At 58.6% G+C, this 27,389-nt stretch overlaps 10 protein-coding genes across 10 annotated transcripts; 6 read left to right on the top strand and 4 right to left on the bottom strand.

Moving 5' to 3' along the window:
* The first annotated feature begins 15 nt into the window (after positions 1 to 15).
* Positions 16 to 1,688, top strand: J3D65DRAFT_638513 (3-oxo-5-alpha-steroid 4-dehydrogenase-domain-containing protein). The gene is made up of 2 exons (XM_066801630.1): positions 16 to 413; positions 474 to 1,688. Exons 1-2 carry the CDS (start codon positions 327 to 329, stop codon positions 1,320 to 1,322), a joined length of 936 nt encoding a protein of 311 aa, XP_066651531.1. The 5' UTR covers positions 16 to 326; the 3' UTR covers positions 1,323 to 1,688.
* Positions 1,689 to 1,986: 298 nt separating this feature from the next.
* Positions 1,987 to 4,695, top strand: J3D65DRAFT_662037 (uncharacterized protein; the record flags this gene model as incomplete). The annotated part of the gene is made up of 6 exons (XM_066802617.1): positions 1,987 to 2,125; positions 2,161 to 2,267; positions 2,318 to 2,905; positions 2,953 to 3,212; positions 3,258 to 4,192; positions 4,241 to 4,695. 6 exons carry the CDS (start codon positions 1,987 to 1,989, stop codon positions 4,693 to 4,695), a joined length of 2,484 nt encoding a protein of 827 aa, XP_066651530.1.
* Positions 4,696 to 5,368: 673 nt separating this feature from the next.
* On the top strand, positions 5,369 to 7,729 carry J3D65DRAFT_638505 (Alpha/Beta hydrolase protein). The gene is made up of 3 exons (XM_066801629.1): positions 5,369 to 5,582; positions 5,660 to 6,120; positions 6,192 to 7,729. The coding sequence occupies exons 1-3, from the start codon at positions 5,438 to 5,440 to the stop codon at positions 7,464 to 7,466; spliced, it is 1,881 nt and encodes a 626-aa protein (XP_066651529.1). The 5' UTR covers positions 5,369 to 5,437; the 3' UTR covers positions 7,467 to 7,729.
* Positions 7,726 to 11,302, bottom strand: J3D65DRAFT_638496 (uncharacterized protein). Its single transcript, XM_066801628.1, has 4 exons — positions 10,734 to 11,302; positions 10,109 to 10,681; positions 7,936 to 9,887; positions 7,726 to 7,868 (listed from the first exon to the last, which is right to left on the bottom strand). Exons 1-4 carry the CDS (start codon positions 11,040 to 11,042, stop codon positions 7,814 to 7,816), a joined length of 2,889 nt encoding a protein of 962 aa, XP_066651528.1. The 5' UTR covers positions 11,043 to 11,302; the 3' UTR covers positions 7,726 to 7,813.
* Positions 11,303 to 12,348: 1,046 nt separating this feature from the next.
* J3D65DRAFT_638492 (cysteine dioxygenase) lies at positions 12,349 to 13,779 on the bottom strand. Its single transcript, XM_066801627.1, has 4 exons — positions 13,138 to 13,779; positions 13,032 to 13,076; positions 12,752 to 12,975; positions 12,349 to 12,695 (listed from the first exon to the last, which is right to left on the bottom strand). The coding sequence occupies exons 1-4, from the start codon at positions 13,413 to 13,415 to the stop codon at positions 12,580 to 12,582; spliced, it is 663 nt and encodes a 220-aa protein (XP_066651527.1). The 5' UTR covers positions 13,416 to 13,779; the 3' UTR covers positions 12,349 to 12,579.
* On the top strand, positions 13,734 to 15,912 carry J3D65DRAFT_123180 (GTP binding protein-like protein). The gene is made up of 11 exons (XM_066793847.1): positions 13,734 to 14,035; positions 14,094 to 14,114; positions 14,172 to 14,214; positions 14,271 to 14,345; positions 14,399 to 14,435; positions 14,489 to 14,559; positions 14,612 to 14,634; positions 14,684 to 14,998; positions 15,055 to 15,411; positions 15,468 to 15,588; positions 15,649 to 15,912. The coding sequence occupies exons 1-11, from the start codon at positions 14,015 to 14,017 to the stop codon at positions 15,666 to 15,668; spliced, it is 1,104 nt and encodes a 367-aa protein (XP_066651526.1). The 5' UTR covers positions 13,734 to 14,014; the 3' UTR covers positions 15,669 to 15,912.
* Positions 15,913 to 16,764: 852 nt separating this feature from the next.
* J3D65DRAFT_123009 (uncharacterized protein) lies at positions 16,765 to 19,281 on the top strand. The gene is made up of 3 exons (XM_066793846.1): positions 16,765 to 17,485; positions 17,536 to 17,557; positions 17,610 to 19,281. The coding sequence occupies exons 1-3, from the start codon at positions 17,035 to 17,037 to the stop codon at positions 18,823 to 18,825; spliced, it is 1,689 nt and encodes a 562-aa protein (XP_066651525.1). The 5' UTR covers positions 16,765 to 17,034; the 3' UTR covers positions 18,826 to 19,281.
* A 1,039-nt stretch (positions 19,282 to 20,320) lies between these two features.
* J3D65DRAFT_122802 (uncharacterized protein) lies at positions 20,321 to 20,917 on the top strand. Its single transcript, XM_066793845.1, has one exon. It carries the CDS (start codon positions 20,399 to 20,401, stop codon positions 20,801 to 20,803), a length of 405 nt encoding a protein of 134 aa, XP_066651524.1. The 5' UTR covers positions 20,321 to 20,398; the 3' UTR covers positions 20,804 to 20,917.
* A 1,601-nt stretch (positions 20,918 to 22,518) lies between these two features.
* On the bottom strand, positions 22,519 to 23,644 carry J3D65DRAFT_122655 (uncharacterized protein). Its single transcript, XM_066793844.1, has one exon. It carries the CDS (start codon positions 23,414 to 23,416, stop codon positions 22,562 to 22,564), a length of 855 nt encoding a protein of 284 aa, XP_066651523.1. The 5' UTR covers positions 23,417 to 23,644; the 3' UTR covers positions 22,519 to 22,561.
* On the bottom strand, positions 23,396 to 27,326 carry J3D65DRAFT_638470 (PXA domain-containing protein). Its single transcript, XM_066801626.1, has 3 exons — positions 26,647 to 27,326; positions 25,727 to 26,588; positions 23,396 to 24,443 (listed from the first exon to the last, which is right to left on the bottom strand). Exons 1-3 carry the CDS (start codon positions 27,161 to 27,163, stop codon positions 23,873 to 23,875), a joined length of 1,950 nt encoding a protein of 649 aa, XP_066651522.1. The 5' UTR covers positions 27,164 to 27,326; the 3' UTR covers positions 23,396 to 23,872.
* Positions 27,327 to 27,389: the final 63 nt, after the last annotated feature.

Here is a 27,389-nt window from a genome sequence, read left to right as displayed (position 1 = left end):
AACAACTCGTGAATACATAACTACATACAATACAATCTTGAACCATCAACCATCAGACTTCTATTCCCTATCATCTTGTCGTACCCTGCTGCCCTGCGTCGTCTGGCTGGCAGCCCCTGACCTGACCTGACCTGACCTCCCTGACAGTGACAGACCACCTCACCAACACCACGCCCGCTTCCCGCAAGGCCTCCCCGGCCCGCTGTCCGAACACCTCAGCTCCCTTCCATTCTCTCGTTACCTACATCATCGTCGTTATCTTCACTTGCGCCATTTTGCTTGCCTTGATGGCCCTTTGAAACGCCTCTGCACCCACCCACGACGACATGACGCTCGCCACTCGGGCCCCGATTTTGGCCCGCCTGGAGCCACTGCTGCTCCTCCGATCCTTATTTCTCACCGCAGCTTCAATCGTAACTCCAACCCACGTCTTCTCGCCCTCACCCTCGCGCTGACTCCCCTGCCCGCCCGAGGTTGTCGCCGTCTACGCCATCCCGGCCTTGCGAGACCGGTTCCTGGCATATGGCTCCCGCGCCACTACGCCCCGTCCGGCCTCTGCCTCTCCGCTTGCGCCTGTGCTCGACCGCCTAGCCACCTATCGCGTCCCCCACCGCTGGTTCAACCACTTTTACCTCCTGTCCGTCCTGTGCTCCCTCTTCTGGGCCCAGCAGTACTTTTTCCACGGGCCCGTCCTGCGTCTGGTCCTCGACAATGCCGCAGCCGACCCACGCGCCGCCCAGCTCCCATTGGCCAGACTCCACCTGGCCTGGCTGCTCATGCTGGCACAAGGTCTACGCCGCCTTTTCGAGTCCACCTGCATCTCCAAGCCGTCGTCGTCGTCGTCGTCGTCCATGTGGGTGACGCACTGGCTGCTGGGCCTCTTCTTCTACGCCGCCATGTCCGTCGCCGTTTGGATCGAAGCCTCACAGACGCTGCAGGCCAACCATGTCTCGACGCCTGGCTTGGACGTGTTTCTCGACCCTCGAGCCCTCGTCGGCACTGCGCTGTTTCACTGGGCCTCGGTGCAGCAACACCGCGCACACGCGTACTTGGCCAGTCTGAAAAAGTACACATTGCCCACCGACGGCGCCTTTGACCTTGTCGTGTGTCCGCATTATTCGTTTGAATGTGTCCTTTATTTCGGGCTGGCCATTGTCGCAGCCCCAGAGGGCCAGTGGATCAACAAGACGATATTGTGCGCATTGATTTTTGTGGCCGCCAACCTGGGCGTCACGGCAGTGGGGACGAGAGAATGGTACGAGGCCAAGTTTGGCAAGCAAGCTGTAGGCAAGCGGGCGTGCATGGTGCCCTTTGTGTGGTAAATGAGTGGTGCATGGCAAGCTCGAGCAGCCATTGGTGTGAAACGGATTTTTCAGGGTCCAGGGCAAGGATTGGGGTTGTCTGGGATGAGAAGCTGCACGCTGAAATTAATTAAGCGCCGAGGGCGGGGTCGGATGACCGTTGAGAGTGGCGTGAGGGCTGGGATGAAGCATTGATGCGGCGAGGACGACGAAGGTGGGAGAAGCAATGGCGAGGCAGCGGAGAGGAGAGGATGAGAGGAAGGGTGGTGTCGAGTCGAGTCGAGTGAGTCGAGGAATGGCGCCGTGGTTGTGTTGCATCATGGGTGGGCCCAAGCTCCCGTCGGTCCTTGAGATGGTTCCCTCGTTGCATGTCAACCAAGTCAGGTCAAGTCAATCAACAACGGCACAGCTCCGCCGCTTCTGCACCTCTCTGTCGCTCACTTCCTGTTCCAAGGCAGCCCGTCGCCCGCGTAAGCATGTCGCCGCCGCAGTGACGCCTCGTGATCACCTCTGGTCCCCAGATTCTCCGCTCCCATCCACGTCCCGGCCCTGGTCCTAGTACCATCGAACAAGGGACGATCAGCAGCGGGGAATCTCTCTCTCGCTCTCTCTCTCCTCCACTTCCACCACTATTTCCCAAGTCTCCTAGCTCACCTCCAGCCAAGCCGAATGAGCTGCAGACATGATGGCTACCGCTCAAGAAGATGCCTACGTGACGGCAAGTCAATTGTCCCTCGCAATGTCGCTGTTCCTCGACGCTAACCGCTCTCAAGCTCGTCATGAGCGACTCATACCTCCCAGGTACCACCGACGCCTCCGATGTGGTCCTTGCCACTCTCCACCACTAACATCATCTCAGGTGCTGCTGTACTGGCGCATTCCCTTCGCGATGCTGGCACCAAGAAGAAACTCGCCGCTCTCGTCACCCTTGACACCCTTGCCGCCGACACGGTGGGTGAACTCAAGGTACGAGACCCCGCGCCACCTTTTTCAACCCGTCTGCTTACATGCACCAGGAACTCTACGACTACTTGATACCAGTCGAGCGCATTGGCACCCCGAAGCCCGCCAACCTGTATCTCATGAACCGCGGCGACCTTGCCTATACTTTTACCAAAATCGCCTTGTGGAGACAGCTGCAATTTCGAAAAATTGTCTACATTGACGCAGACGTAGTAGCTCTTCGCGCTCCGGACGAACTGTTCGCCAATGACGCTCCCTTTGCCGCTGCTCCAGATGTGGGTTGGCCTGATGCTTTCAACACCGGTGTTATGGTCATTAGCCCCAACATGGGCGACTACTGGGCCCTGAAAACTTTGGCGTCGAGCGGAGACAGCTTCGATGGCGCAGATCAGGGTCTCCTCAACCAATACTACGAGCACAAGGATTGGCACAGGCTGAGCTTCACCTACAACTGCACGCCAAACGCGCAGTATCAATGGGAACCGGCATATCGGCATTACAAGAGTAACATCAAGATGGTACACTTCATTGGGCAGAGTAAGCCTTGGACAAGAGATACCCGCCAGGGTGGAGGTCCTGGGGTTTATAACGAGTTGCTGGCGAGATGGTGGGCTGTCTACGACAAGCACCTCCAGGCAAAGGTTTGCAAAGCTCGCAGCATGAATTGGTTGCATCTGACCATCTCTAGACTCCGCAGTTTGATCCCACTCAAGCCCTGCAAGCTCCAAACCTGATTCAGCGCAACGTGCAGGCTGAAGCAGTGCGGACTGGCGACTTGGGAGCTCCAGGTCCGGCACACCCTCAACCTGTTCCTGAAACGGGGGAGACGCGTCCGACGACTGAAATTCCTTTTACTGATGCGGGGGACCTTGCAGAAACCATCACTTACCCAGAGCCTCCTCCACAACCGCCATTTTCGGCACCCCATGTCGAATGGGACGCGACAAGGTAGGTCGAGAAAGTCGCGAGCGGAGACACTGCTAATCAAATTAGATCTGCTCCTCCAGCCACATCCAAACCCGAAGCTGCCAACCTGCCGTCTGAAACATACACATTCAGCGAGAACAGGGAGTTGTTTCAACCGCCGGTCTCATACCCCGAACCACCAAGGGACATGTATTATGAGCTGCCAAAGTCCAAGCCGAAGACGCAAGATGTGCCCAAGCCAATTTTCCCGTGGGAGCAGGAGCGCGAGAGACCCAAGCCTAGTCGTGTTTTTGTGGAAGACTCTCTTCCTCCGCAGGCGTCGCCGGGTGCGCAAGCAGAAGAGCAAGAGTTTTCAAAGGGTCTCGCCAATGTGCAGAGTCCAGAGCACTCGTCTTCATCGTCGGGATCCCCACCACTGGTCGAAGATCCCTGGCAAGCATTTGGGCAGAATCTGAATGCGTGGGACAGCGTGCCTGGTATTGACAAATACGTCCGATCCGTGATGGGGACCCAGGGAAGACGGTCGAAACCTACAAGCATCTCACTCGCTGGGCTTGGGCAACCTCCCGAAATCATGTCGCCGATTGGTGTCAGACCTGGCGGCCGTCGCGAGAGCCTCATACTGACTGACTTTCCAAGTGCTGTGGAAAGACCGAGTCTACCAGTGACACCGGCAGCAGTTCGTCGTCCGACGTTTTGGGGAGGGGAGAGGGATCAAGCGGGTGACTTGCCGCCTGCTGAAGGAGTGCCAAATCAGGCAGAATGGGTATGTCCCCGATGCGGGTTTTCCTCTGATCGCTCTGAGTCTTTCCGCGGCTCGCGCACCGAGCTTCGTCGCACGTTTGCGCCTTCGTCGTCCGTTTCGCATGCATCTGCTAGAACGACCGGTTCGGCCGCGTCCCCCTCTGTTGCTTTGTCGCCTTTGCCGTCTCATCTTGCGCCAGTGCCGTTGGTTGAAAAGGGGGAGCAGAAGCATGGACTGGAAGAAAATTCGTCCAAGGGTGCTTTGTCTTGTAGCAAAGTTGAAGAGATTGTCCAATTCTGAAGAGAGGCTGACCAAGGCGGTTTCCGCGAAAAGGATCCCCAGGAGAGACTCGAACAGCTCCGGAGGCTCTCGCTACTCGAGCTCGAACACCTCAAGCAAAGCGCTACATCGCCAAACTCGGCGCCCTTGCGCCAACTTCCTGAGCACTCGGTTTCGACGACAGAGGAAATGGCGAGCCCGCCTGCCGATTCAACTGCTGAAGTGTCACAAGAGACGGAGGTTGAAACGAAGGAAAAGGAAGGGCAGCAGAAGAGTGCCACGCCAATCCAGCCAGCGCAATTGGCCCCGCGGCCTCCAGCCATCACGGCGGATTCAGAGACGGAGATAAGCAAAGAGCAGAGCAAGCCAGCTCTGCAGGTACCAGATTTCGAAAACACCAAAGTTGCACAGTCCATCGGCGAGCAATCGAAGGGAGATGACAAGGAAGAAACTGTCTTGAGCCCTTTGCAACGGCCTTGAAGGGGTCGCTGTGGGATGTCTGTGGGGCGGATCTTTTCGTTGCGCTTATTGGCGCCCCTTGTAATGTTTGCTGTCTGTTGCTGAAGCGTCGATTTCCCAGCTGTTTATGATTTCCAGCATGACGATATATATCCCTGCTCTCCTCCAGACTGCACAGTCAGTGTACCTAGTTATGTTGTATGGCTTTGGTGTACTGTATCATTGAGCGCTTGAGGCATCATGACATGCAAAGAAGATGGGCGCATCATGTACACTTCTGGGAGATGCGGCTGACGAGTGCAACGGTGATGCGTGGCCCTGCAGCGGCAACGGGAGCCGTAGGCATGCGAGATAGGTGATGGCGAAAAGCAGGTTGTGGGTGATGTCTCGTCCAGTCATGTGAGGGCACAGCAGCGGCGATCTGTATCAGATGGTCACAAAGAGGCCGCGAGCGGGGCACAGCGACAGGACAGGACAGCTTCAGCTGGAGCTCTCACCTTGCATCGAGCCAAACCTCAGTTCGTCGGTCCCCATCCATACCTCACCATCCACCAGGCCCGTGCGTCCCTCATCTTGCCCCGGGAATGGCGAGTTGCATCTCTGATGATCCAATTCCTCGCCGGCCCTGCCTCCACGCGGCTGCGCTTACTTAACTTTGCACCGAATCCAGCAGTCCGGATGCTCGCCAGCAACCCCGACCTTTGGGACCGACTGACCCAATTCCTCCCTTCCCAAGCATCTCTCTCTATCAATTGACCCAGCCATGGACTCGCGATTGGAGCTCGCATTGCGGGCCTTGGGCTTCTGCTACGGCGTGCTGGCGGCCCTGCGATGGCTGTGGTTTGCCCTGCTCGACGGTTCCCTGCTGCGCCGGCGGGGCAGGCAGGCGGAGAGGGATCTAGCTGCCGGTCTGTCTGACCTCCCTCTCCCTCCCCTCAGCTCCACTTCTGGTGTCCCCCTGGCCAATTGCTGACGCTCAATCCAGCTAGAAGACGCTTTTGGGACCTGTCTGCCTCTCCCGTTCCCAATTTCCAACATGCCTTTTTCACCACCGACGCCGGCGTCAAGCTGCACTATGTGGCCTCGTCGTGGAACCCCGGAGACAATCCCAACCTGGTCATTCTGCTCCACGGCTTTCCTGACAGCTGGGTTCTGTGGCGCGAGTTCTTGACGCGCCAGAAGCTGGACAGGGAGTCTGTATATGTTGCGCTGGACCTGCCGGGCTACGGCGGCAGTGACAGTCTGCCCGTGTACAACGCCGACAATGTGCTCGAAACCGTCACGGCGTTTGTGCTGGGTATGAGAGAGCGGTGTATCCAGGAAGAGGACGACGATAGAGGACAGGTCGTCATTGTCTCGCACGACTGGGGCGCAGTCGTTGCTTCACGACTGGCCTCGGAGGCTCCTCAGCTCGCGGACCACTACATCATGACGAGTGCGCCAATCGTAAGATGTCCTCCTGCTGGCTGAGAGGTCGTTCTGGTACTCTACGGATCAAGCTGACTGTGGTGATTCAGGTGCCCCTTGCAATCAACAACATCATGACGCGCCTTGCATCGTCGCAGCGCATGCTCCACACCTGGACCAAGGAGCCTCTGCGCCTGACGCTTCTGCGCAACGCCTTTCGCACCGTCGAGCCCGTCCTCTCCCAAATCCGCAAGTCGAGCTACGTCTTTGCGTTCCGCCTCCCCGTCCCGCTGATCCGCATCGTCAGCTATCTGACCGGCACCACGTACCTCGGCGTCGTGCACGCCATTGCCGCGCAAGGCCTCTCCGCCAGCGTCGCGCAGAAGCCGACGTACGCCGTCGACGCGCTTGCCAGCTCCCTCGGCCCCAGCCCCTCGCAATGCGTCGCGCCGCCCGCCGCGTCGTCGTCGACGTCGGACGCTAACCCCTCGCCCCCTGACACCACCACCCCCTCACTGGCCTACCCCCCCTCCGTCGCCGCGCGCGCCCGCTCCACCACTGCCGCCTGGCTCCACGCCACAGCCTACTACCGCGACGGACTCGCCGTCGCCCGCTGGACCAAGTCGCTGCAGACCATCCTGTCGCTGTCGGCGCTGGACCCCTCGTCGTCCGTGTCGCCGCAGACGTCGCACTCGCCACAGACGTCGTTCAACCCGCGCGCCTCGCTCCCGACCATCGACACCACCAGCACGACCAACGGCGGCGGCAGCGTCTCCTCCGCTGGCTCCACGCCCCGCCGCCGTCGCTCCAGCGCCGCCGCCGCCCTCGGCGCCCTAACGCACGGCGGCAAAAACGGCAACGGCAACGGCGGCCACCATCCCCACCCGCAACACGACCACCCCCAACGCCGCCGCAGCAGCCTCAGCGTCGGCAGCTCCATCTTCGACACAGGGAGCGGCAGCGGCATCGGCGGCGCGGCAGGCGGCCTGCTGCGCGCGCCCGCCACCATCGTCGTCGGCGGCGCCGACGTCGCCTTCGACTGGCGGCTGTGCCTGGAAGGCATGGCCGAGTTCATTGGACACAAGGGCGGCGCCGTGGTTGTGGTTGACGGGGGCGCGCATTGGGTTGTTAGGGAGGATGTTGGCGTCAGGGTGCTGGCGAGGGTGGTCGGCGGTGTTGTTGGTGCTGAGGATGAGGGGGATGGGTTTGAGGGTGAGAAGGGCGAGGTGGGCGGCGGTGTTGGTGTCAATGGCGAGGAACAGGGACAGAGAGCAGCGGTGTTCGTGGACGAAAAGAGCGGAAGTGGCGGCGGCGGCGGTGGTGGTGGTGGCATGAAGAGTCTCTTGAGCGGGCTGTCTGGCGTTAGAGTCGTTGTTGAGCGGTGAATTCTTCTCTTCCTTTTCCCCGTCTTCTCCTCCCTGTCTTTTCTTTCTCTCTTTCTTTTGCCCCTTCTCTCGTTCAGCCTGCCATGCCACTCTTCAAATACAAAATATAGCCGGTCAGATAGCCAGTTAGCTACAGTCAGTACTCATTCGTTCGTCTGCTGCTACCACTTACCTCACTTGATTAATTGAGTCCACAAGTGAGCGATCAGACAGACAGACAGCTGTACTGTTGTACACAACGACAACGACGAACACGTTGGTTGCAAAAATTGCTGCTCATTATTTTCTACTACTGCCTACCTCCTGCTTCCTGCTTCCTGTTTCCACTCCTGCTTCCGACTGTTCACTCACGTCGCCGCGTAGCCAATCGTCTCTCTATTATCGTCAATCAGACGACCGTACCTGCGTCCTGTCAGCACAAACCCAGCAATTCACCAGCGGAAGGGGGGAACAGGCAGGGTCAACTCACTCAAGCAGCAGCCTAAAAAACCAAACCTCGAAATCGACGTTCCGCAGCGTCTTCGCGGCCCACTCGCGGCCCCTCGCAGCGACAAAGCGCGCCAATCTTTTGCCCTCCTCCTCGCCCTGGAAGAAGCGCACAACCTCGAGCCACTCGTCGCCGCGCAGGCTCAGCGGGACGTAGTGCAGCCACGGCTGCAGCCAGTCGCCGTGCCACTCGCGGAACAGGGCCATCTTGTACACGAGGCTCTTGGACTGCAGGAAGGCGTAGAAGCGCCCCGAGAAGGCGTTGCCGTCCATGTCGAGCAGGTGCTTCCACCCCCACGCGTCCTGCTGGTCCGCCGCGTCCGCCAGCTTGAAGAACTCGCGCTGCGCGTCGCAGTCGCCCGGGTCGCACTGCCCGATGTGCGAGAAGCGCACGTCGAAGAGCGACGCGTAGTCCTTGCGCGACGCCGCCTTGGGCGCCCAGACCGTCTGCTCCTCGACGCCCGGCGACGACGCGTCGTCCGCGTTGCTGCTGGCGGGCACGGATTCCGTCGTCTTGCGCATGATGAGCGCCTTGCCCGGCTCGTTGAGCCGCGCCACGACGTGCTGGCGGTGCTGCCGGCGCCAGCCGCTGGCGCGACTGAAGCCGCCCGTCGTGCTGCCGCGCCAGTACAGCGCGTCGGCCTTGTCCTCCCAGGCCGGGTCGCGGAACTCCTCGTACGGCACCTTGCCGTACCAGTACCACGGCGACGGGTACAGAATGTCCTGGTAGGAGCTGATCTTGCTCTGCGAGAAGATGGGGAAGAGCTCCTGCACGAGGTTGAAGGCGTTGGGCCGGTCGAAGAAGCCGTAGTGCGACGACAGCGACGGCGAGTTGCAAATGTCGGAGAAGGCTGTCGTGTTGTAGATGAAGCCGAGCTCGCTGACGGCGTACGCCGTCTGATTGTCGGGCGGGTTCTCGTCGATGCTGCGGGCGGGGCTGTCGGGAGAACACGACAGGCGGGAATGGGTCCAGGTGCCTTGGTGGGCGAATTGGTTGAAGCGAGTAAAGGAGACCTCGTCGATGCGCTTGCCATTGTTCATGTCCTTTGGCCGCTTTGAAAACTGATTCTTTGGCTGGGTTGTGGCCAAAGCAGCGGGCATCTTTTCGCCCTTGGCGCGGGCTATCAGTCGAGAGAGCTGGTCGTGCGGCACAACCACCCGCGGCTCGTCGTGAATGTTGAATGCTACGTCCATGTCTGGTAAGTGTGCGATGAAGCTCTTGATCATGCCCAACGTGGCCTCCTGCTGCCATTCTTGCCCGCCTTCAATGTGCGTCGCTTGCCCGTCGCGAATCAACAATCCAATCAGGGAGTTGTCCCCGTGTCCAAGTGCCTCCCTCACCCGCGCCCGTATAGTTGCTGGCTTGAGCGCCCAAAAGGGCGTCAGAGCGCGATGGATCTCGTCGTACCCATCATCAATCAGTTGAACGCCCTTTCTCTTTGCAAATTCGAACCACCGATCAAACTGGGGAGGCGGGTGCGTGCCGAATTTTTGGCGATACCGAGCGACGGCGTCCTCGAGCGTTTGCGACTGTCTTGACAACAGATTATCCCAATTCTTCTCGGCATCGGCAATCAGCTGTTCGACAGGGTGGCGATCCTTTGCGGACAGGGCGAGCGGTTTGGACGACTCGGGAGCGTCGTCGAGGTGGATGGAGCCGTGGACTTCGGGAGGCGTAGGTTGCGAAAAGGTCGTCAGCTGGCGGAGGTAGCTAAAGAGGATGAAACCAAAGGAGATGGCTGCGACGATTGTGAGAAAGTGCCGGGCCAGCATCTTGCTGTCTCGACCAGGCGCGTGGTAGTTTAGCGACAGCGCTCCCGCCCCGTAGAGCAGGGCAAACCAGAAAGCTTGCAACGAGGGAAACGCATAGGCGTGGGCAAACAAGAGGCCCGCGAGTGACGAGCAGATGGTATCAAAGGCGCCTGCCTGACGGATCTGTCAAGTGCTGGCATCAGTACAGGGAAGACTGGTGGAGCAAGACGGCCACGGGAACGTAGTGCGTCGCCGGAGCGGTAACTATGCCAACTGGGGAATGAAGAAACACAAACGAGGGATGCATCAGGGGTGTTCGGCAAGGGCGAAAGCGCGACTTGGACGATAAGAACGGGATACCCAGGCCAACAGTGCACGAGATAGACAGCAAGGGTGGGACTCACCATGAGGAAGAGAACCAGGTTAGCAACGGCACCCGTCAGAGCCATTCTGACGGCCTGCTGAAATGCAAAGGCCCGCGCCGCGCTCTCCCACATCTGCAGCACTGTCTCGGCCTCGCTGTTGTGCGCCACCGTGTGCATCCTATAACTTTTTTCAAAGCAAAACGAGAGGACAAAGCACGCGACGGACATTATCGATGCTGCTTCGCGCATCGTGACTAGCCACGCGTCTGAACGCACAATGCTGCCCGAACGTGGGCGCACCGGCAACACGGGCGACACGCCATTGCTCAAGCTCGCCTTGGGATCTCTGATGGTGGTGATGGCGTGCTCGAGCAAAAGCAGAGCGAAGCTCGTGAGGACGACACTGCACAGACCGAGGGCCGTGACTTGAGGGAGGATGGGCACGGCACTCAGCGCAACGGCGGCCGAGACGGTGAGGAGGGCGACGAACCCATGAGGAAGTAGAGCACGCGAGCCCTGAGGATTCGAGGGGTCGTCGAGGTTTGCAAAGGGAAATGTGCAGGCGATGACGTCCGACGCCCGGATTATGTACAGCGTGGCAGGTAGCAAAGACTGCGACTCCGTGTCAATCAAGAGGTCGTCCAAGAATCCTCGCCATCGGTACCTTTGTCCACCAAAAACCCTCCTCGTCGTTCGCGGCCTGTTCGCAGACCTGCGCCAGGGCGAGCAACGCGCCCGCGGTCCAGCTGAACCTCCTCCGCAGCACATTGTCCCTCCCGTGCCAGAGGCCAATTCGCAGACTACTGAAGATCCATAGCAGGCCCCACGAGACGGACGTGGCCAGGAGCGAGTGGTCGGGCGAGCTGCAGAGGGCCGAGAAGACGGAGAGGACGACGAAGGCGACGTGGAGCACGGCGGGCGAGGGCGCCGAGGATTGGAGGTGCGCTACGGGCAGCGACAGCGCCAGTTGCATTTGGGAGAGCGTGGAGTTGATGATGGCCGGGCTGCTGCTGCGAGCCTCGTCATGTCTTGAGGTTGCGTCAGTGGGTGGTCCAGGTCGGTCGAGTTGCAAACAGCGTGGGCCGGTGCTTCAGCCGCTGCGAGGCCGAGAGAAGCATTGCCTTGGCGCAGAGCCCTTGGTTTGCTCGCCCACCAGGAACCAGACATGCTGTCCACGGCAGGGCACCACCCGAAATCCGCACGGTCAGGACTGCGAGCACCAATTTCTTCAGGTGCAGGAACTTCAGCCTCGTATATAAGCTACCGTCGGGTCCATGTGGAGCTCCGGGCCCGTATGGGAGCTAAGACATAGCCTCAACGGATGCCGCCAAGGGTTACTTGCAGTCATCAGCTCATCACGCGAGCTCGACTGGCGCAATAAATGGCTGGACAATGTCGTTGTACTACTGTCACCGCGAGGCCTTGTCAAAGCCCTCGAAACGTTGAAACATCCAACCATTGCCAGGCTGACCAGGCTGACGACCACAGCTTTACTCAGCGTCCCGGTCGACCCCTTCTCCCTGTCCGTCAGTTTACTCAGCACTCGACGTCAACCACTCCAAACAACGCCGTCGAAGCTTCCGGACCCAGGTCTTCTGGTCAAAATAGTTTCACGCGGCAGTCGAAACAAAACAAAGGGCAACGAGTTTGGAACGCGGGGAAACGGACTGGACTCCAATGTGACTGGTGCCATGGACGCAAAGGTGGAGGTCTAACAAGGACCGCGGTTGCAATGCTCTTTTGCAGCGTGAATCGGCAGGCATGAGGAGAGGACTGTTTCTAAATCGATGAGGACGACTGTGTACATCCGAGGTCGAACATGTTCTACGGACGACTTCAGTCTCTCGAGACGAGCTTTGATTAAGCGCGCGGTTGTCTTCATCCGCAGCATACCGCAGATATCCTTGGTAAACGGGTCCGTGGTCATGGGACGGTGCGACAGTCGAGAGCGGTCCGAACAAGGTACCAACCACCATTCGCGTGGCAATGGAAACAGTTGATGCAGCGCCAATGTCGTCGGAGAGGGATACTCTGACACAGGACGACCAGGCTCGTGAGCCGTGCCGGAGCGGGCCCGTGACGCAGAGCGGTTCGCACAAGACCGCGTTCATGGCTAGAACTGATTCATACAAGGGTATCAAAGTTGCTGGAGCGGCCCGAGATGATCAACGATCCGTCGTGCTAACGAGGTCAAGGGACAAGGACGGCTACCAACGACCAACGATCGAGGTGTTGGGGTGCTGTTTGACCAGGCAGTGCAAGCCGTGTGATTGGACAGAACGGGAGGTGGTGAAAAGCTTAATGTCCTGCTACTGAGGTGCAAGTCGCGAGGCTTGCGGTTTGAAGCGACACGAAAGGCCAACAGGACATGCAACCGAGAGGAAACAATTGGACAACCCAAGACCAACATCGTCGTCCGTCCGTCTCGGACCCCAAACCCTCAAACCCGAACGCCAGCCCAGTTCCAAACGCCCTTGTCCTCGCTCCAAGGCCTGACAAAGAGATTGAGTTTAGAGTTTGTGACCGACGACGGAGAAGAAGTTGCTTTGGGAAACGTGGCTGGCTCTTCCCGTCTTTTCGTCAAAGATCTGGCATCCAAAATGCTCCGCGTTTGGTGGCGTGTAGACTGACGTAGTCGTTCAGCATCATCGACCGGGTCAATCTAGAACCGCCAGGACTTACGATGGAGGGACACAGCGTAGTTGTCCGGGTCAGGGTTGGAGATGCGGTGCAAGCCGAGCTGATCAGACATGTATGTCACGCTGTTCTCGTGATAGACCGTCTCCTTTTTGATCTCGGGGGGCGCGGGCTTCCCCTGCTCGGAGAGTTGGCGATCCGGCCAAGAGTAAAGAGTCTCCTTCAGACTTCCTTTCAAGACTTTCATGACGCAATGAGCGTTGGCGTGACTGATGGGCCACGTTAACGACTGAGGGCATCAAGAACGGGCAGGCTAGATACTGACTCGTGGATGGGTGAACCTTTGCCGGGAGTCCACACTAGTATCAGCCTGCAGGGCCATTAGTCTGGTTGGCGAAGCGGCACTGATTCACGTGGAGGCGAGATCATACAGGTTGGATTTGCCATTGCCTTTGTCTACCAAGTTGCGCGTGTAGTTTCGACTGGCGTCGCCAAGGGCGTACTGCTGCCATTCAAGGGGGTTGGATACATAGTTTTGCATGAGATTTTCCAGCTTTTGCGGATCGACGTCATCCGAATCAATGCCCGACGACGGCCCAAGGAAGTTGCTGAGGTCTTGGACGAGGGCGTGGAAGGCGTCCAGGTCTTGCGACTTGGAGTTGGCGCCGCCGGCAGGGGGCTGGACAATGCTGTCGTCCAGAGCAGTCATGTCGATAAGGAGTAGGTATGGCGAAGTTGGAGAGTGACGGACTGAGAGAGGATGCGAGGGCGTTTTAAGGCGCGAGATGGATGTATACAGTATGCCTCCGGCTACCGTCGGGGAGTTGGCTAGGAGCAAACCAAGACGTGTCTCAGGAACCTGCTAGTGAAGCAAACGCGCACGCGTCCTGGTCGTATGCGGACGAGCGCGATGAGCAAACGCTGCAGTCGATTGCGTGCTCTACGCCGGCACAAGTTACGTATGTAGTCGAGAAGGATAGGCGGGAGGGTGAGGCATGCGATGTGAGGCGACGGTGCAAACCTAGGCAGACTAAGTGTCTTGTACTGGCTGGCTGGCTGGTCCGAAGCAGGAGGGTCAAGTCGCCGGGTGACCCGGCAGTAGTGACGGTGACCAATTGGAGCCTTTTCGAACCGAGTCCGCCGCCAAGATCGCCGACCAGCGACCACAGCTCCCCGCCAAATCTTTTGATTGGCACCCACGTCATCCTGCGCAGAACAGATCTGATCAGTGCAATATTCCTCCTCCGCCGTCTCGCTCAACACCAGACCCTACCCTTGCGATAGAGCCCTCCCAGACACTCAGCAGCCATGGCGACCACCGTAGACAAGGCAAGCGACGCCGTCACCACCCACTCGAATGCGCCGTTGCTAACACCCTCTCGAACAGATCAAGGAGATCGAGTCCGAAGTCCGTCCACGTCAATCCCACCGTCCATGGCGAGCGAACCGCTGACCTTCCAATCAGATGGCTCGGACTCAAAAAAACAAGGCCACGTCGTTTCACTTGGGTATGGCAGCCGCCGCGGCGCAACGCGATTGATATGCACGTCTGACGGGTGTGTAGGACAACTCAAGGCAAAGCTCTCGAAGCTCAAGAAGGAACTGCTGACCCCCTCTGGAGGAGGCGGCGGCGCTGGTGGTAAGGACGGGACTCTTGGTTCGCCCGGGTCATTTTACTCACACCGCTGTCAGTCGGATTCGATGTCGCGAGGACCGGTGTGGCTAGCATGTGGGTTTGCGCCTGGCAAAGAGTCGACCGGAAAACGCTAACGTCCATGGCAGAGGCTTTATCGGTTTCCCCTCGGTGGGAAAGTCGACGTTGATGAGCAAGTTAACCGGCCAACATTCAGAAGGTCTGCCACTGCGTTCCATTTTTTTGGATCTCTTGGCTAACGATACCCGCAGCTGCCGCATACGAGTTTACAACTGTTGGTAAATTGCTCTCGTCGACGAACCGACGACTAACGCACGATCCAGCTTACCACGGTGCCCGGTCAAATAATTTACAATGGCGCTAAGCTCCAAATTCTCGACCTGCCCGGTATCATCCAGGGAGCCAAGGACGGCAAGGGTAGAGGACGACAGGTCATTGCCGTCGCAAAAACCTGCCACCTCATCTGCATCGTCCTCGACGTCAACAAGCCGCTCACCGACAAGCGCGTCATCGAGACGGAACTCGAGGGCTTTGGCATCCGCATCAACAAGGAGCCCCCCAACATTGTCTTCAAGAAGAAGGACCAGGGAGGCATCAACATCACCAACACGGTGCCGCTGTCCAACATTGACCACGACGTAAGTTGGCCACATGGCAAAGAGTCTGGATCTGCCGCTGAGCGCTGCCAAAACAGGAAATCAAAGCCGTGATGAAAGAATACAAGATTGCGTCGGCCGACATTGCCATTCGCTGCGACGCTACGATTGACGATCTCATCGACGTGCTGGAAGCAAAGAGCAGGGCGTACATCCCGGCCATTTACGCGCTGAACAAGATTGACGCCATTACGATTGAGGAGCTGGATCTGCTGTACCGGATTCCCAACGCCTGCCCCATCAGTTCGGAACACGGCTGGAACGTCGACGAGCTGCTGGAGCAAATGTGGGATAAGCTCAATCTCCGGCGAGTGTACACCAAGCCCAAGGGCCGCATGCCCGACTACTCGGCTCCCGTGGTGCTCAGGTCCAACGCATGCACGATTGAGGACTTTGTAAGCCGGTTGATCGACTCCCGCGCCGCGAGCCGTGCTAACCGGACCCTGCGCAGTGCAACCAAATCCACAAGACGATTACGGAACAATTCAAGCATGCGATTGTGTATGGCAAGTCTGTCAAGCACCAGCCCCAGCGCGTTGGGCTGTCGCACGAGCTGGGAGACGAGGATGTTGGTAAGTGGCCGTGTTGGAGACGAGTTGGCGGCAAAAGCAAGATGCTTACGTCACACGCAGTAACTATCGTCAAACGGTGATCAGCGGGCGGCAATCCGTTTGGGGGAGGGCGTGCCCCGGGTGTGGCGTGGAGCAATTTTCGGAGCATATCAAAAAGCAGTACTGATTGGTGGGGTGGGAGGACGGCATGCGGAACGCGCTGGCTGGCTGGCTGGCTGGCTGGCTGGCTGGCTGGCTTGGCCAGGAAGGAAAAGCGCAGCACGGAGTTTGGAAAGTGGATGGAGTCGTGTGGATATGCATCTCTATTGGACTGAGGTGATCGACAGCAGCTCGGCGGCCGAGCGGCCGGAGGGGGAGGGGGTCGCGAGGAGGAGAGGCCGCGGAGGGATTCGAGTCCAGAACAGGGTATGGAGGCGTCTAGGCAATGTACGGTTGGAGCTCACAGGTTTGTAGGAACATTTTTTCGTTTTCATGGCGTTGATGACGGGGAGTGTGATACGAGGTGTTGGAGGCGGATTGTTTTTGGCGGCGGTGATTTGCGGAGGATGGGAGAGGTGGGAGTAAGGGCTCAGCGGGCGGCGGACAATTTTTTTGTTTCTTTGGGCAGGCCTTGTGGGAGATGGCGCAGGTCAGAGGCATGGAGAGAGAGGTGGTTGTGGTGAGGGAGTGGATGGAGGGCATGAGGGAGGGCATGGGCATGGGCATGGGCATGGGCATGGGCATGGGCATGGGCATGGGAACAAGGGGGCGCAGGCTCCCAGGCTCCCAGGCTCCCAGGCTCCCAGGCTCCCAGGCTCCCAGGCCATGATTCCGTCGCCCGCGCACGGCCGATAGCTGATCCCGGACGACGACCTGGACCTCCTCCACCCACACCCACCACGATCTTCGATTCCCAGCAGCCTGCATCCCGACTTGACTGCCCTCTCAGCGTCCAACGTCTCCGCCTTGGCTTCCCACTGGCCGCCCCAGAGAGCGACAGCCCGCCTTTCCCTCTTCTAAACATCTCGACGGCCATGTCCACGAAACAGACGGACAGGGGGGCACCCACTGCTATCTGCTCCCGCTTCTGCACCCGCATCGCACCGCACCGCACCGCACCCGCTCCGTATACCACCTACTCCCAGGCCTCTCTACCTGGTCCCTACAACTTCTTGGATTATTCGTCTCTCTCCACGTCCTGTCCTGTCCTGATCTCCCCCCCCGATCTTTGCGTCCCACCGACGCCCCCCGTCCTGTCCTGTCCGGTCCTGTCTCATTCTTGTCTCTGCTCCTCTGCCCACTCGCTTGCGCCGTGGTACCACTACCGTGTTTCGCTTCATGACCTCCCCGTGCATGCATGCACCCTTCCCTTTCTGATCTCAGGAACACCACTCTCTCGGCTACAAGAAGTCTGACCTCTGGCCAAAATTCCAACCGCACGGTTCGCCCATTCGCTTTCTGATCGCCATGAGCCACATAGGCATCAAGCACGAGCAACACCACCCGGACGAGTCCACCTTTTACTATGACACGGCACCACCTTGGTCCGACTCGCCCGTCGCCCACCACCACCACTCTCCCGTCCAAGAATACAACGCCTTTGCCTTTAACCCGCCGCCCATGGAGCCCATCTTCTCCCAGCACCAGGCAATGCAACCACCACGGCCGACCCATCAACACCTCCAGCCGCTCATCATGCCTCAGTGGCCGAGCATGTTGACTGCTCAGACGAGCTACGCGCCTCACCAAGTCTATTCTGCTCCTGCGCCTGCCCCAGTACAGGCGACCCCGGCCCCGGTCTCGGCCACTTCGACTCGGACATCTTCAACGCCCAGAAAGACGCTCACAGACAACGACCGCCGGCGCATGTGTCTATATCACGAGGAGCATCCCACTGTGAAGCAGACGGAGATTGGAGGTCAGTCAAGTCAACCCCCTTCCATGGTCATTGCTAACGTGGACCACCAGCCATGTTTGGCGTTGAGCGCAGGTACTTACTCGCATGCTTGTTGGACATGGCAAGACATACTGACTTCCTCCAGCACCGTATCCAAGGTTCTGAGACAAAAGGAAAAATACTTGTACCAGGATGACGGGAGCCGTTCACCCATCAAGAGGTCCAAGAGCAAGTTTCCAGACGTCGAGAGAGCACTGGCAAATTGGGCCAAAAACCACCAGCGGCAGGGACTGCCTCTGACAGACGACATGATCAAGGAAAAGGCCCAGTTCTTCGCCGCCTCGGTTGGCAGTTCCGAAAGCCACATCCAAGCCAATAGCAACACCTGGCTGGCAAAGTTTAAGCAAAAGAACAGCTTGATGGGGGCCAAGTCGAGAAAGCGGTCCATTGCCGAGGACTCGGAACCGTCGAATCCACCATCGAGCGCACATACCCCCAACGAAATGTCACCCTGTTCCCCACGGGGAATATCGTCGCCCTCACCCTTGACCTCGAGTTCCCTCAAGAGCGAGGAGAGTCTCGTCAAGACGGAAAGCCCCGACAGTTACAGAGACCAACCGAACCGCCCATTTCCCCATTCGCAGAGCAACACGTCCTTGTCGAGCGTCTTTACCGATGCGGCCGGCTCGACCTTTTCGGCGGGACCCACGAGCCCGACGTCGCCCTTCTTCACGCCCGACTCCGTGTGCGGGCCCAGCCCCTTCATGCCGTCGCAGCAGCCGCGCAGTGTGACGCAAAGAAGTCAAAGCTTCCCGGCGCTTGGCATAGATCCGTACGGGTCTCCGCCGTCGTCGTCTGAAGCCGAAACTCCCCGCTACGTCACGTCGACGACACTGGAGTCGCCCATAGCGGATCCGTCGATGGGAGGTGTTGAAGAGATGATGCAGCATCAGCAGCAGCAGCAGCAGTCGCAGCAGCCAAGCACGCTGTTACAACACCAGACGACGTCGATGCAGCCGCCGCCGCTTCCGGCACTGACCCCTGCAACCACCACGACGCAGCAAATTTCACCGGTCAGTCCCGGCAGCAACAGCTGCACTGGCCCCTTGTCGTCATCGCCGTCCCAGGAGGACGCAAGGAAGGCTCTCGAACTCGTCATGAGCTTCTTCCAGCACCAGCCCAGCGGCTTCGTCGAGCCGCAGGAGTACGTCACCATTGGCAAGCTGATGGAGAAGCTGCGGCTGCAGCAGCAGCAGCAGCAGCGCAACAACAACAACAGCGGAAGCATGGTGGTGCTGGGCGAGAACCTGCCGGGCGGCTTGCACCGCATCCCGGAGCAGGAGCTCGTCCGCAAGGCTTGAGAGAGCTTTGTGTGTCCTCGTTGTTGTTGTCGTTGCTCGGAGGCTTCCTCTCCCCTTTCTTTTCTTTTCTTTTTTTCGTTCCATTCATCATCATCGCCATTGCCGGTTCCGATTGGATTGGCAGAACCCTCCCACTGTGGTGCTTGGCGGCGTCGCGTCGTTTGATCCGGCTGGCTGGTTACGGTCCAAGGGCATACATATACGGGGCAACAGGTTTTGGGCAGAGTCAGTCAGTCCTGAAGAAGACTCCCTTTCTTTCCCTTCTCCCTTTTTTTCTCTCGTCTCCCTTTCATTGCACATTCATTGGCTAGGTAGTCTGGTTCTCAGGACTTGTTGTTGTTGTTGTTGTGTTACGTTGCGTTGTCGGGTCTGTCTGTCTGGATCTGTTTGGGTTGGTTGGTTGGGTTGGGATAGGGCATCTCGGTTTCGAAAGGGGGCCCTGCAGCAGCAGCTGCGGCAAGCAGGGTAACTACCATGTAATTGTGATACCTCTGTAGCTTTCCTTTTTTTCCCTTTTTTATTTCCTTCTTTCTTATTCTTATTTTTTCTTCCTTCAACACCCTTCATTGTCTCATGTTTTTATCAGGGGGTTAGGACTGTAAGTGAGGGAGGAAAACGGCAGTGCATTGCGACGTCGTTGAAACTGGCCCTCTCCCACTTTCCCCCCCGAAAAGAAAAGCGACAGCAAGAAGTCGATCCGCTCACGCGGGGCTGTTTTGGGAAACTACCTACCGCTATTTACCGTACCTTACCTACACTACCTACTACTTACTCCACGACCACAATTGAGTGGTGGGCGAATTTGCATTTGTTTCGGCTTTTGTTGGTTCTACGCTACGCCGCGCCTCTGCGTTCTCCCGCGGACTTTTTTTTGCTTTTTGGTGGTGCTTGCTGAGTTGCAATGACAACACATGACGACAGACCTTTTTTTCTCTCTCCCCTCCCTTGCTTGGTCGCGGTGGTCGCGCCTTACGGCAGGCAGGCAGCTGCATGAGGACGTACTACCGTACTGTACGTGGGCAGCCAGGCCTGTCTCGGGCGGGCGGCCGCAGAGACGGTCTCCCAAGCGCATCTATCTGCCGCCGCCGCCAGGCCAGGTGGGCGGAAGCGAGCGCAGCGAACGAAACGCAACGCAGCGAGCCAGCAAACGAGTGACGGACCAATCAAACAGCAGCCACCGAAGCAAGGTTTTTGGTTGGCTGGCGTGCGGCGGCGGCGGCGGCGGTGGTGGTCCAGACAAGGCAAGGCAGGGAGGCTGCAGCACAGCACAGGCTGGCTGGCAGGCTGGCAGACCAAAAAACCCCTCATGATGATGGGATGGGAGGGCGGACGCCACGGGCCGTACCACGTACATGTACCACTCGCTGAGGTGCCGGGCTGCGGGCCAGGGGGGGGGGGGGGGGGGGGGGGGGGGGGTGGGGGGCCACAGACACAGCCTCACGTGGAGTATGTATGTCTGTATGTCTGTATGTCTGTACCTTGGGATTGGCGCACTGTGCTGTGCGACGGGCGCGGGCAGCTGCCCGGCTGGCCGGACGGACGGACGGACGGACGGGACGACTTCCCCAGATGCATGTATGTCTGGCTGTTGTCTGGCTCTGGTGATGGCTCTCGCGCGCACGCGCGCTCATCATGTGTACATCCATCTATCAACCTCCACCACTACGTACATACATGTGGCTGGGCAGCCGTCTTTCTCTCTCTCTGGCTAGACATCTCTCTTTCTGTCTGTCTGTCTATGTATATAGCATGGCACCAGACCGCGACTGACTACACACATACATACATACATACATACATACACATGGCTGGCGTTGGAGCACACACACCCGTCCTGTCCGCTCTGGCTTGTGTATTGTCTCATCTCGTCTCGTCACTCACGCCTGTCACGTCTCGTCTCCTCCCTTCCCTTTGCTTTGCTCGCTGGCTTGCTGGGATCTTTTCCCCCTCTTATCCTACCTCTTCTTCCCTTGCTTGAGCCTCTTCTATGGACGCTACGCCACGCCACGCCATATCATGCGAGGAGTGGGCGGCAGCGGCAGCGGCAGCGGCAGTGGCACTGCACTGTCCAGAGCCGCATCCACATCCGCGTCCGCCGGCGCTTCTGCCCTTGCCGCGTACCAACCAGCGCCGTCGCCTGCCGCTTGCTGGTTCTCAGGTTCTGTGTGTGTACATTCATGCATGACTACAGACCCAGACTTAGACTCAGACCTGGGGCAAGGTATCTACCCAACTGACGACACAGGCACGTGTGCCCGCAGCAGCAAAACCTACACGTGGAGTCGAAAAATGGGTATGTAGTTGGATGGATGGATGGATGGCTTTGTTTGCCTTTCTCTGCTTTTGACACGTCGGTCTCGCTTCATGCGTGCTGATTTTGTATGTACATTTGTATGTATGGATGTACATGTGTTCGGCCATGCGTCTGTTTGCTGGATATCGGGTTGAATCTGCGCTAGGCCAGGCCTGTCTTTCCAATCTTTCCAAATCTTCCCCTACAAACCCACCATCCACATCCATTGCTCAATCCACTACCACTACCGCACACTCTCCGCCAATGGCCGCAAGCGACAGTCTCAAGAAGCAAGCAAGCAAGCCATGGAACGACGTAGGTACTTACCATCAGCATACTGCGCACGCGCACGTACGCACGGAGGCCCAGGAGTGCTCCGTAGAAGAAGCGTCCAGCCCATCCCAACCCACCGCAGCTCGGCTCAGCGCCGCGCAGCCCCTGGCCCCCGGTGGGTTGCTCCCCTCCCCGGCCTGCCACGGACGCCTGCACCGCCCGTGCTCCACTCCGCTGCTGCGCTCCACATCCATGCCATACCCGACTGAGGTGCTGAGCGGCGGGAGCCTCGTGACGGGGCCGGGGCGGCGGACCCAGCACCGCGCGCGGGCGGCTCTGCCAGCTCATGTTGCATGCATTTGTATACATATATTCGACGACTGCGATGCGCTCCCCGGCCAGACAGACAGACGGTGAGGACGGAAGGAGGCGAGTGGTGAAGCGAAGCCTGGACGATGGCAGCCAGCAGCGGCAAGCTGATATGCTGATGTTGGATAGCGGAGGCGCTAATGCTGCTGTGAGATGAAGGATTGAAGAAACAATGTTGACAACGAGAAGGAGACGGAAAGTGGGACGCGAGGGCCATGCAAGGCGATGATAGGTACACGCAACGCAGTGGGTGGTGGTGGTCCCAGCCATCGCAGACAAACCAACAAACATACCAACAAACCTCCCCAGATCTAACTAACCTCACGCCGTGACCCCACAAGGCCAGTCATTCGCCCGTACCGTTCGTGCATCGAACGCAACCGGCCAGCGAGAAAATGGCGGCACATCCCACTCCACCACCAACAGAGAAAAGGAAAAAAAGACGAAAAATCCTCTCATCAGCGGACCGGACCCAGAATATCAACAGATGACGCTGTTGCAGCAGTGGAGCAGACGGCCCACGTGCCTGCCTCTCCAGGCGGCCAGACAGCCGGCCGGCCCCAAGGACCAGGCTCCAACGACCGCTCGCTCCCCATCATGTGTGTTTTTATGTCCATCGTATGCTGCATCTGTGTACGAACTTGACGTGACGGGAGCGGGAGCGGGAGCGCGGGCACCAACGGACGGACGGGCGGGCGGACGGACGGGTACTTGACGAACGAACGGACCTGAACGAACAGACCGCCGCCGCACTGACACGGCTGGCTGCCGCATGACTAGCCTCTTTTTATTCTTTTCTTCTCAGTTCTTGTTCTGCCGCTCGTTCAGTCTTTCCATGGCAGAAAACAGTGACGAACATGACAGCGTCGGACCTGGAAAGAGCAGGACAGAGCAGAGCGCCAGCGATGCAAGCAAAGAGAAGACGAGGAGAAGAAAACGCCGCCGAGCGAGCGGCAGGCAGGCAGGCGAATCAATCTGGTGGATGGCTGGCGGCATAATAATGACGATCGCCGAGCGGCGGCGACGGCAGTCGGCGCAACTCATGGACCGCACCCAGTCGGCCGGTTCGACGACTGACGACTGACAAAATAGTGGTAGTGACTCCACTACTATGTACTGGGCGTACCGTGTACTCCTCCGCTGCCCGCTTCGGCGGTTTGCCCCATCATCACTCGCCGGCGGGTTGCTGTTCTGGTCCAGCCCCAGCCCCAGCCCAGCCCCAACAGCTGCCGCCGCATGCTCGCTTGCCTGCCTGCCTGCCTGCCTGCTTGCCAGCCCAATGGCCTGGCGAGTGTCTTCTGAGATATGGGAGGCGAGGAGTCGGTGAGGATGAGACGCTGCTGCTGTTTGGTTCAGGGAGCGAGTGGGAAGCGCACAGCTGACAGGCGGGCAAACGGTGAAAGGCGAATGACGACGACAGATGACGGACGACGGACGGTTGCCGAGACGGCTGGAGTAAGAGACGGTCAGACAGAAACAAACAGACCTGAGACCCGGTTGCGGGGACTCGCATGTAGAATCAGGAGAGAAGAGACAGGAGAGGAACGGCAGACTGCGAGGCATGCAGAGAGCGGATGGATGAATCAATGAATGAGAAGAACAACAGGGTAGGTTGGTAGCAGGTAGGAAAGAATAGTGGGAGAAGAGGACTTCCATGTTCCACGTTTAGCTGGTGGTCCCTCATGTAACCATTTACGTGTGCTCAGCATCACTGCTCTCTCCATGCCAGGTACAGGCTTACAATTTACAGATAGACAGTAATGCAAGACGTCAAAGTCATTGCTAGACACGAGCTTGAGCTGTACTTACTCCATCCGTCCAGAATAGCTTTCTCGAACGAAGAACATTCGATTCTCTCATTAACTTCTCCCTCTGTGTGTATTTCTTACACTCCATGCTGTGGTGTATATTAGACGCCGCAAGAGTGCACATCGCAATGCCAAACATCCCATGCCATGCCATGCCATACCGCGCCCCAAGCCATCCCTCATGGGCAAGAAAAGGAAAAATGGAAGAAGGAAAAGGCCAACCAGTTGCCAGACTACCCAAGCATGCCACCGTCCACGCCACCGCCAACGAGCCGCAACGACGTCCACGCCTCTCGGTACCCACCTAGAGGCTATACCCCAGCCGCTCCTCCATCAGCGCGTCGACGCCCTTCTCCCCGAGCTCGGGCAGCAAGCGCACGACGATGAGCTCAATCAGCCCAAACACCAGGTGCTTGTTCAAGTACGGGTCGCCCAGCACATCCAGCAGCCGCTCGACCTGCCTTCTCTGGACCACGTCGTCCGACTCGGGCTCGTCGCTACCACCGCTTCCACGCTCCTCGCTTGCGGCGGGAATAGGCGACGGCGCCGACGCATCAGCAGCAGTCGTCGTGGTCGCAGGCGAAGGCGGCGCCGCAGCATGAGTACTAGCAGAGGAAGACGAGCCGCCCGGAGACGACGTTGGTCTGGCCCTGGCCCTGGCCCTGCCGAACAAGCGAGGCCTCACCGCCGCCGGCGTCGCCGCCAACACGGCCTGCGCAGCCCTGCGTTTGATGGCGAGCTCCTCCTCGGGCGAAGGCGCCACGCGCGCCGGAGCCGGGGCGTTGTTGGGGAAAAGGGCAGCGCGCAACGTGCGCAGCAAGGGCGGCAGCAGCGCTGGGTTGAGCAGGTGCGAGCGAAGGTGGTGGGAAAGCAGTCTGTGCACAAGAAAAGATCATTGGTCGTTAGTCAACTTTACTCATCTGGTCGTGATGGACATCATTGACGCGATTCCCGCAGTCGTCTGAGAGAAAGAAAATAAAAAAGGGCATCATGTTGCATGGGTGGGCAGAGGGGATGTGCAGAAGCGAAGACGGGGTTTCTGGGAAAATTTGGTAAAATTGGAGTCATTGACGGATTCGCATCCATATGCGAGGGCCTGGGAAACGAGAACCGGGATAACGCTATTGGATGCTCGCCGGACTAGTCCGCTTTGGTGTCGTGGGTGGGAGATTCCCGACGACTTGAATAGCATGATGGCCGTGTCGGTGACGTTGCGACCTTGATAGGACCGCGTCTGGAATCGATGGTCCTCAGGGGATGATGGGGACGCGGCGAAACCAATGGGTAAGCGAATTGAAAGGATCGCCAGTCCGAGGAGCAAATGTCCGCCAAGGCAAAACGTCCGGCGCCGAATAGGACCCTCATTTTACCGGCCGGATGCATACGAGCCGTATAGCATTCAAGAATTAAGGTCGCGGCGGTGGTGAGATCGAGATGGCATAAAGCGCAATTGGCAGGTCCATGGTTGACATGAGACAGGCATCGGACACTGGTCGCCGACTCCCCGCCGTGATGCCCAACGAAATTCTTGTCCAAAGTGAGGAGATGGGCTGATGTCACTCTCATGGTCGCATGAGGGGCTCGAATTGGTGCGCATCTTAATTGCGGTTGCGGTCCAAGGCGTAAGCGGCGTCCAATGCCAGACGAGTCTCGCAGGCTTCGCGTTAAACAGGGCTTCCTGGCCGCGACCCCTTGCGAATAGCGGCCGGTCCCGAGCATGCCAGTGGGCGGAAGGCAGATCAGCCGGATGCATACGGCACGCCTTTCCAGGTGAGAGAAAATGGTACAGGTTGCAATTCCAGGATTGATGGCGGGTCCGTATTGTTGAGCTGTAGCATGCGAGCTGCGGGCCTAGCGCGCCGGGAGCCAGAGACGACGGAGAGAGGTTCGTTCTTGGGCGAGTAGAGTCTTTTGCGTCGTCGGCATTTCTTTGCCCTCGACTCGTCGATTCGCCCTGGGGCGGCCGGGGCCAGATGCATGACGATAAGGGTATGAAACCGCGGGCCGGGGCTGCAGTCTTCGATAGGCCGACATGGATTGCCAGCCAAGTCAAGTGACCACCAGAGCATGCGGAGCTAGACAGGGAACGGCGACATGGGCTGAAAGAGTCGAACGAATGCGATGGGGAGTGCGACAGAAAAGAAACAGTCCGACTTACTTGTCCAATGGTTTGTTTGTACCACCCACCTGTCCCGGACCGCTGACTGCACCCCAATGAAGTAGCGATACCAGGCCGGCGAGCCATGGCATCCGAGCCTTGAATTCGAGCAGCTGAGCGGCGCACGTCCACGCGCTCATGCTGAGTACCGGCCATGGCTCGTCCACTGTCGCGGACGGCGCGGCATTATTGCTCCACAACGACTGGCGGCTAGCATCCATGGGGGATGACATGTGCACACCACCCACAGATCTGTCAGGGAGCGAGGGCGATCGTGTAAGAGCCGTGATGATGGCGCGCAATGCCGTAAAAGCCAAAAAAGTATACTGGCATATGTTCCAAAACAGGGCGTTGAGATCGCCAATGGACCAGGCTGGTCGGCCCCGGGATTTCTTTTGCTTGCGTGGCTCGACGGCGTCTCCGGATGGTGAGGTGAGCAGACCAAATTGCTCCAAACGACTCGTCGTCTTTGCTGAACCGCTGGCAAGCGCTTGGTCTTCTGCTTCTGCCACGCGTGGATGGATGAGTTGAGCAATCTTTTCGGCAGCCTCCCACAGGAGCCACGGCTCGCAAACCTTGTTGCCGACGCCATTGCCAATAATCATTTCCGAGAATATCTCAACTACCAGCGCGCGGAGGCATCCATTCTCCAGATCCTCGGTTGGCAAGAGCACTGCCAGCACTCCTTGGACCAACAGCTGCCGCCAAGCCGCCTCATTCTCTTGTTGCTCCAAGATTGTGACTGGATCTGCCTCTGACGGGACCGGGTCCAGAGCAGGGTGCGGTGTCAAGGTGTGGTAAATGTTTCGGTAATCCGAGGCCAGAGAGTTGCTTTCAGAGATTCGGCGCGAGGTCCGGTATGCTGTTGGAAGGAGTGATTAGCCCGCAGTCGCATAGTCGTCGTCGCACTTGACACCTACCATCAATGTGATTCTCGACCAGCCGGGGCGCCTCGTCCAGGATCAAGGCTTCCAGATCCACCTGCCTCAGCCTCTGCTCGAGGGCTCGCGTGCAGTGAGCAATGATTTGAATCACTTCGTCCACAAATACATGGTCTGGTGTGATCTTGGCGTACCAGGCGTTGACGAATTCCTTGATGATGACGGATATGATGCCGTACAGCTGCAAGTCAACCTCGTTTGAGCTCGTCAAGGGCGGCAGGAGCTCGTCCAGCGGCTTTTGCGACGTCTTGCCCTTTTCTCCACCCGCAAGGATGTTGGACGAAACATGGTGTGCGCACAGGGTGCGACGAATAAACGCCGCCGTTGCCTTGTCCGAAGCGACATCTGCAGTTGTTCTGGTCGATTCGGATCTAGAGGTGGTGACGGGACGCGCGCTGGGAGCTGTAATGCCCGCATCTACGCCTGTAGCGAGCTTCGGGGCGATGGGAACGGAGCCTTGAGGGGAGCTCGACGTTCTGGTCGGGAGCGGTTGCATGGCATCAGGTCAATCTGGGCTTGGGCGCATTGCTGCTGGGTGGCGCGCGATCCACTGGTGTTGCGGAGGAGAAGGGTCCTCTTGCGGATATGGGCTCGTAAAGGGGTTGTCGAAGGAGGCTGTAGAGCTGTCCAGTCCCGAGTCGTCACTATCGTGGACTTCGTCGAGCTCGACGGCCGACGTGATGGGAGGCCGGCCCGATGTTGACCGGCCGAAGCTCCCAGGC

The sequence above is a fragment of the Phyllosticta citribraziliensis genome, assembly GCF_038025025.1.
Source record: "Phyllosticta citribraziliensis strain CPC 17464 chromosome Unknown J3D65scaffold_12, whole genome shotgun sequence".
In the NCBI taxonomy this organism is placed as follows: Eukaryota; Fungi; Ascomycota; class Dothideomycetes; order Botryosphaeriales; family Phyllostictaceae; genus Phyllosticta; species Phyllosticta citribraziliensis.
This window is presented reverse-complemented; position numbering and strand designations above follow the sequence as displayed.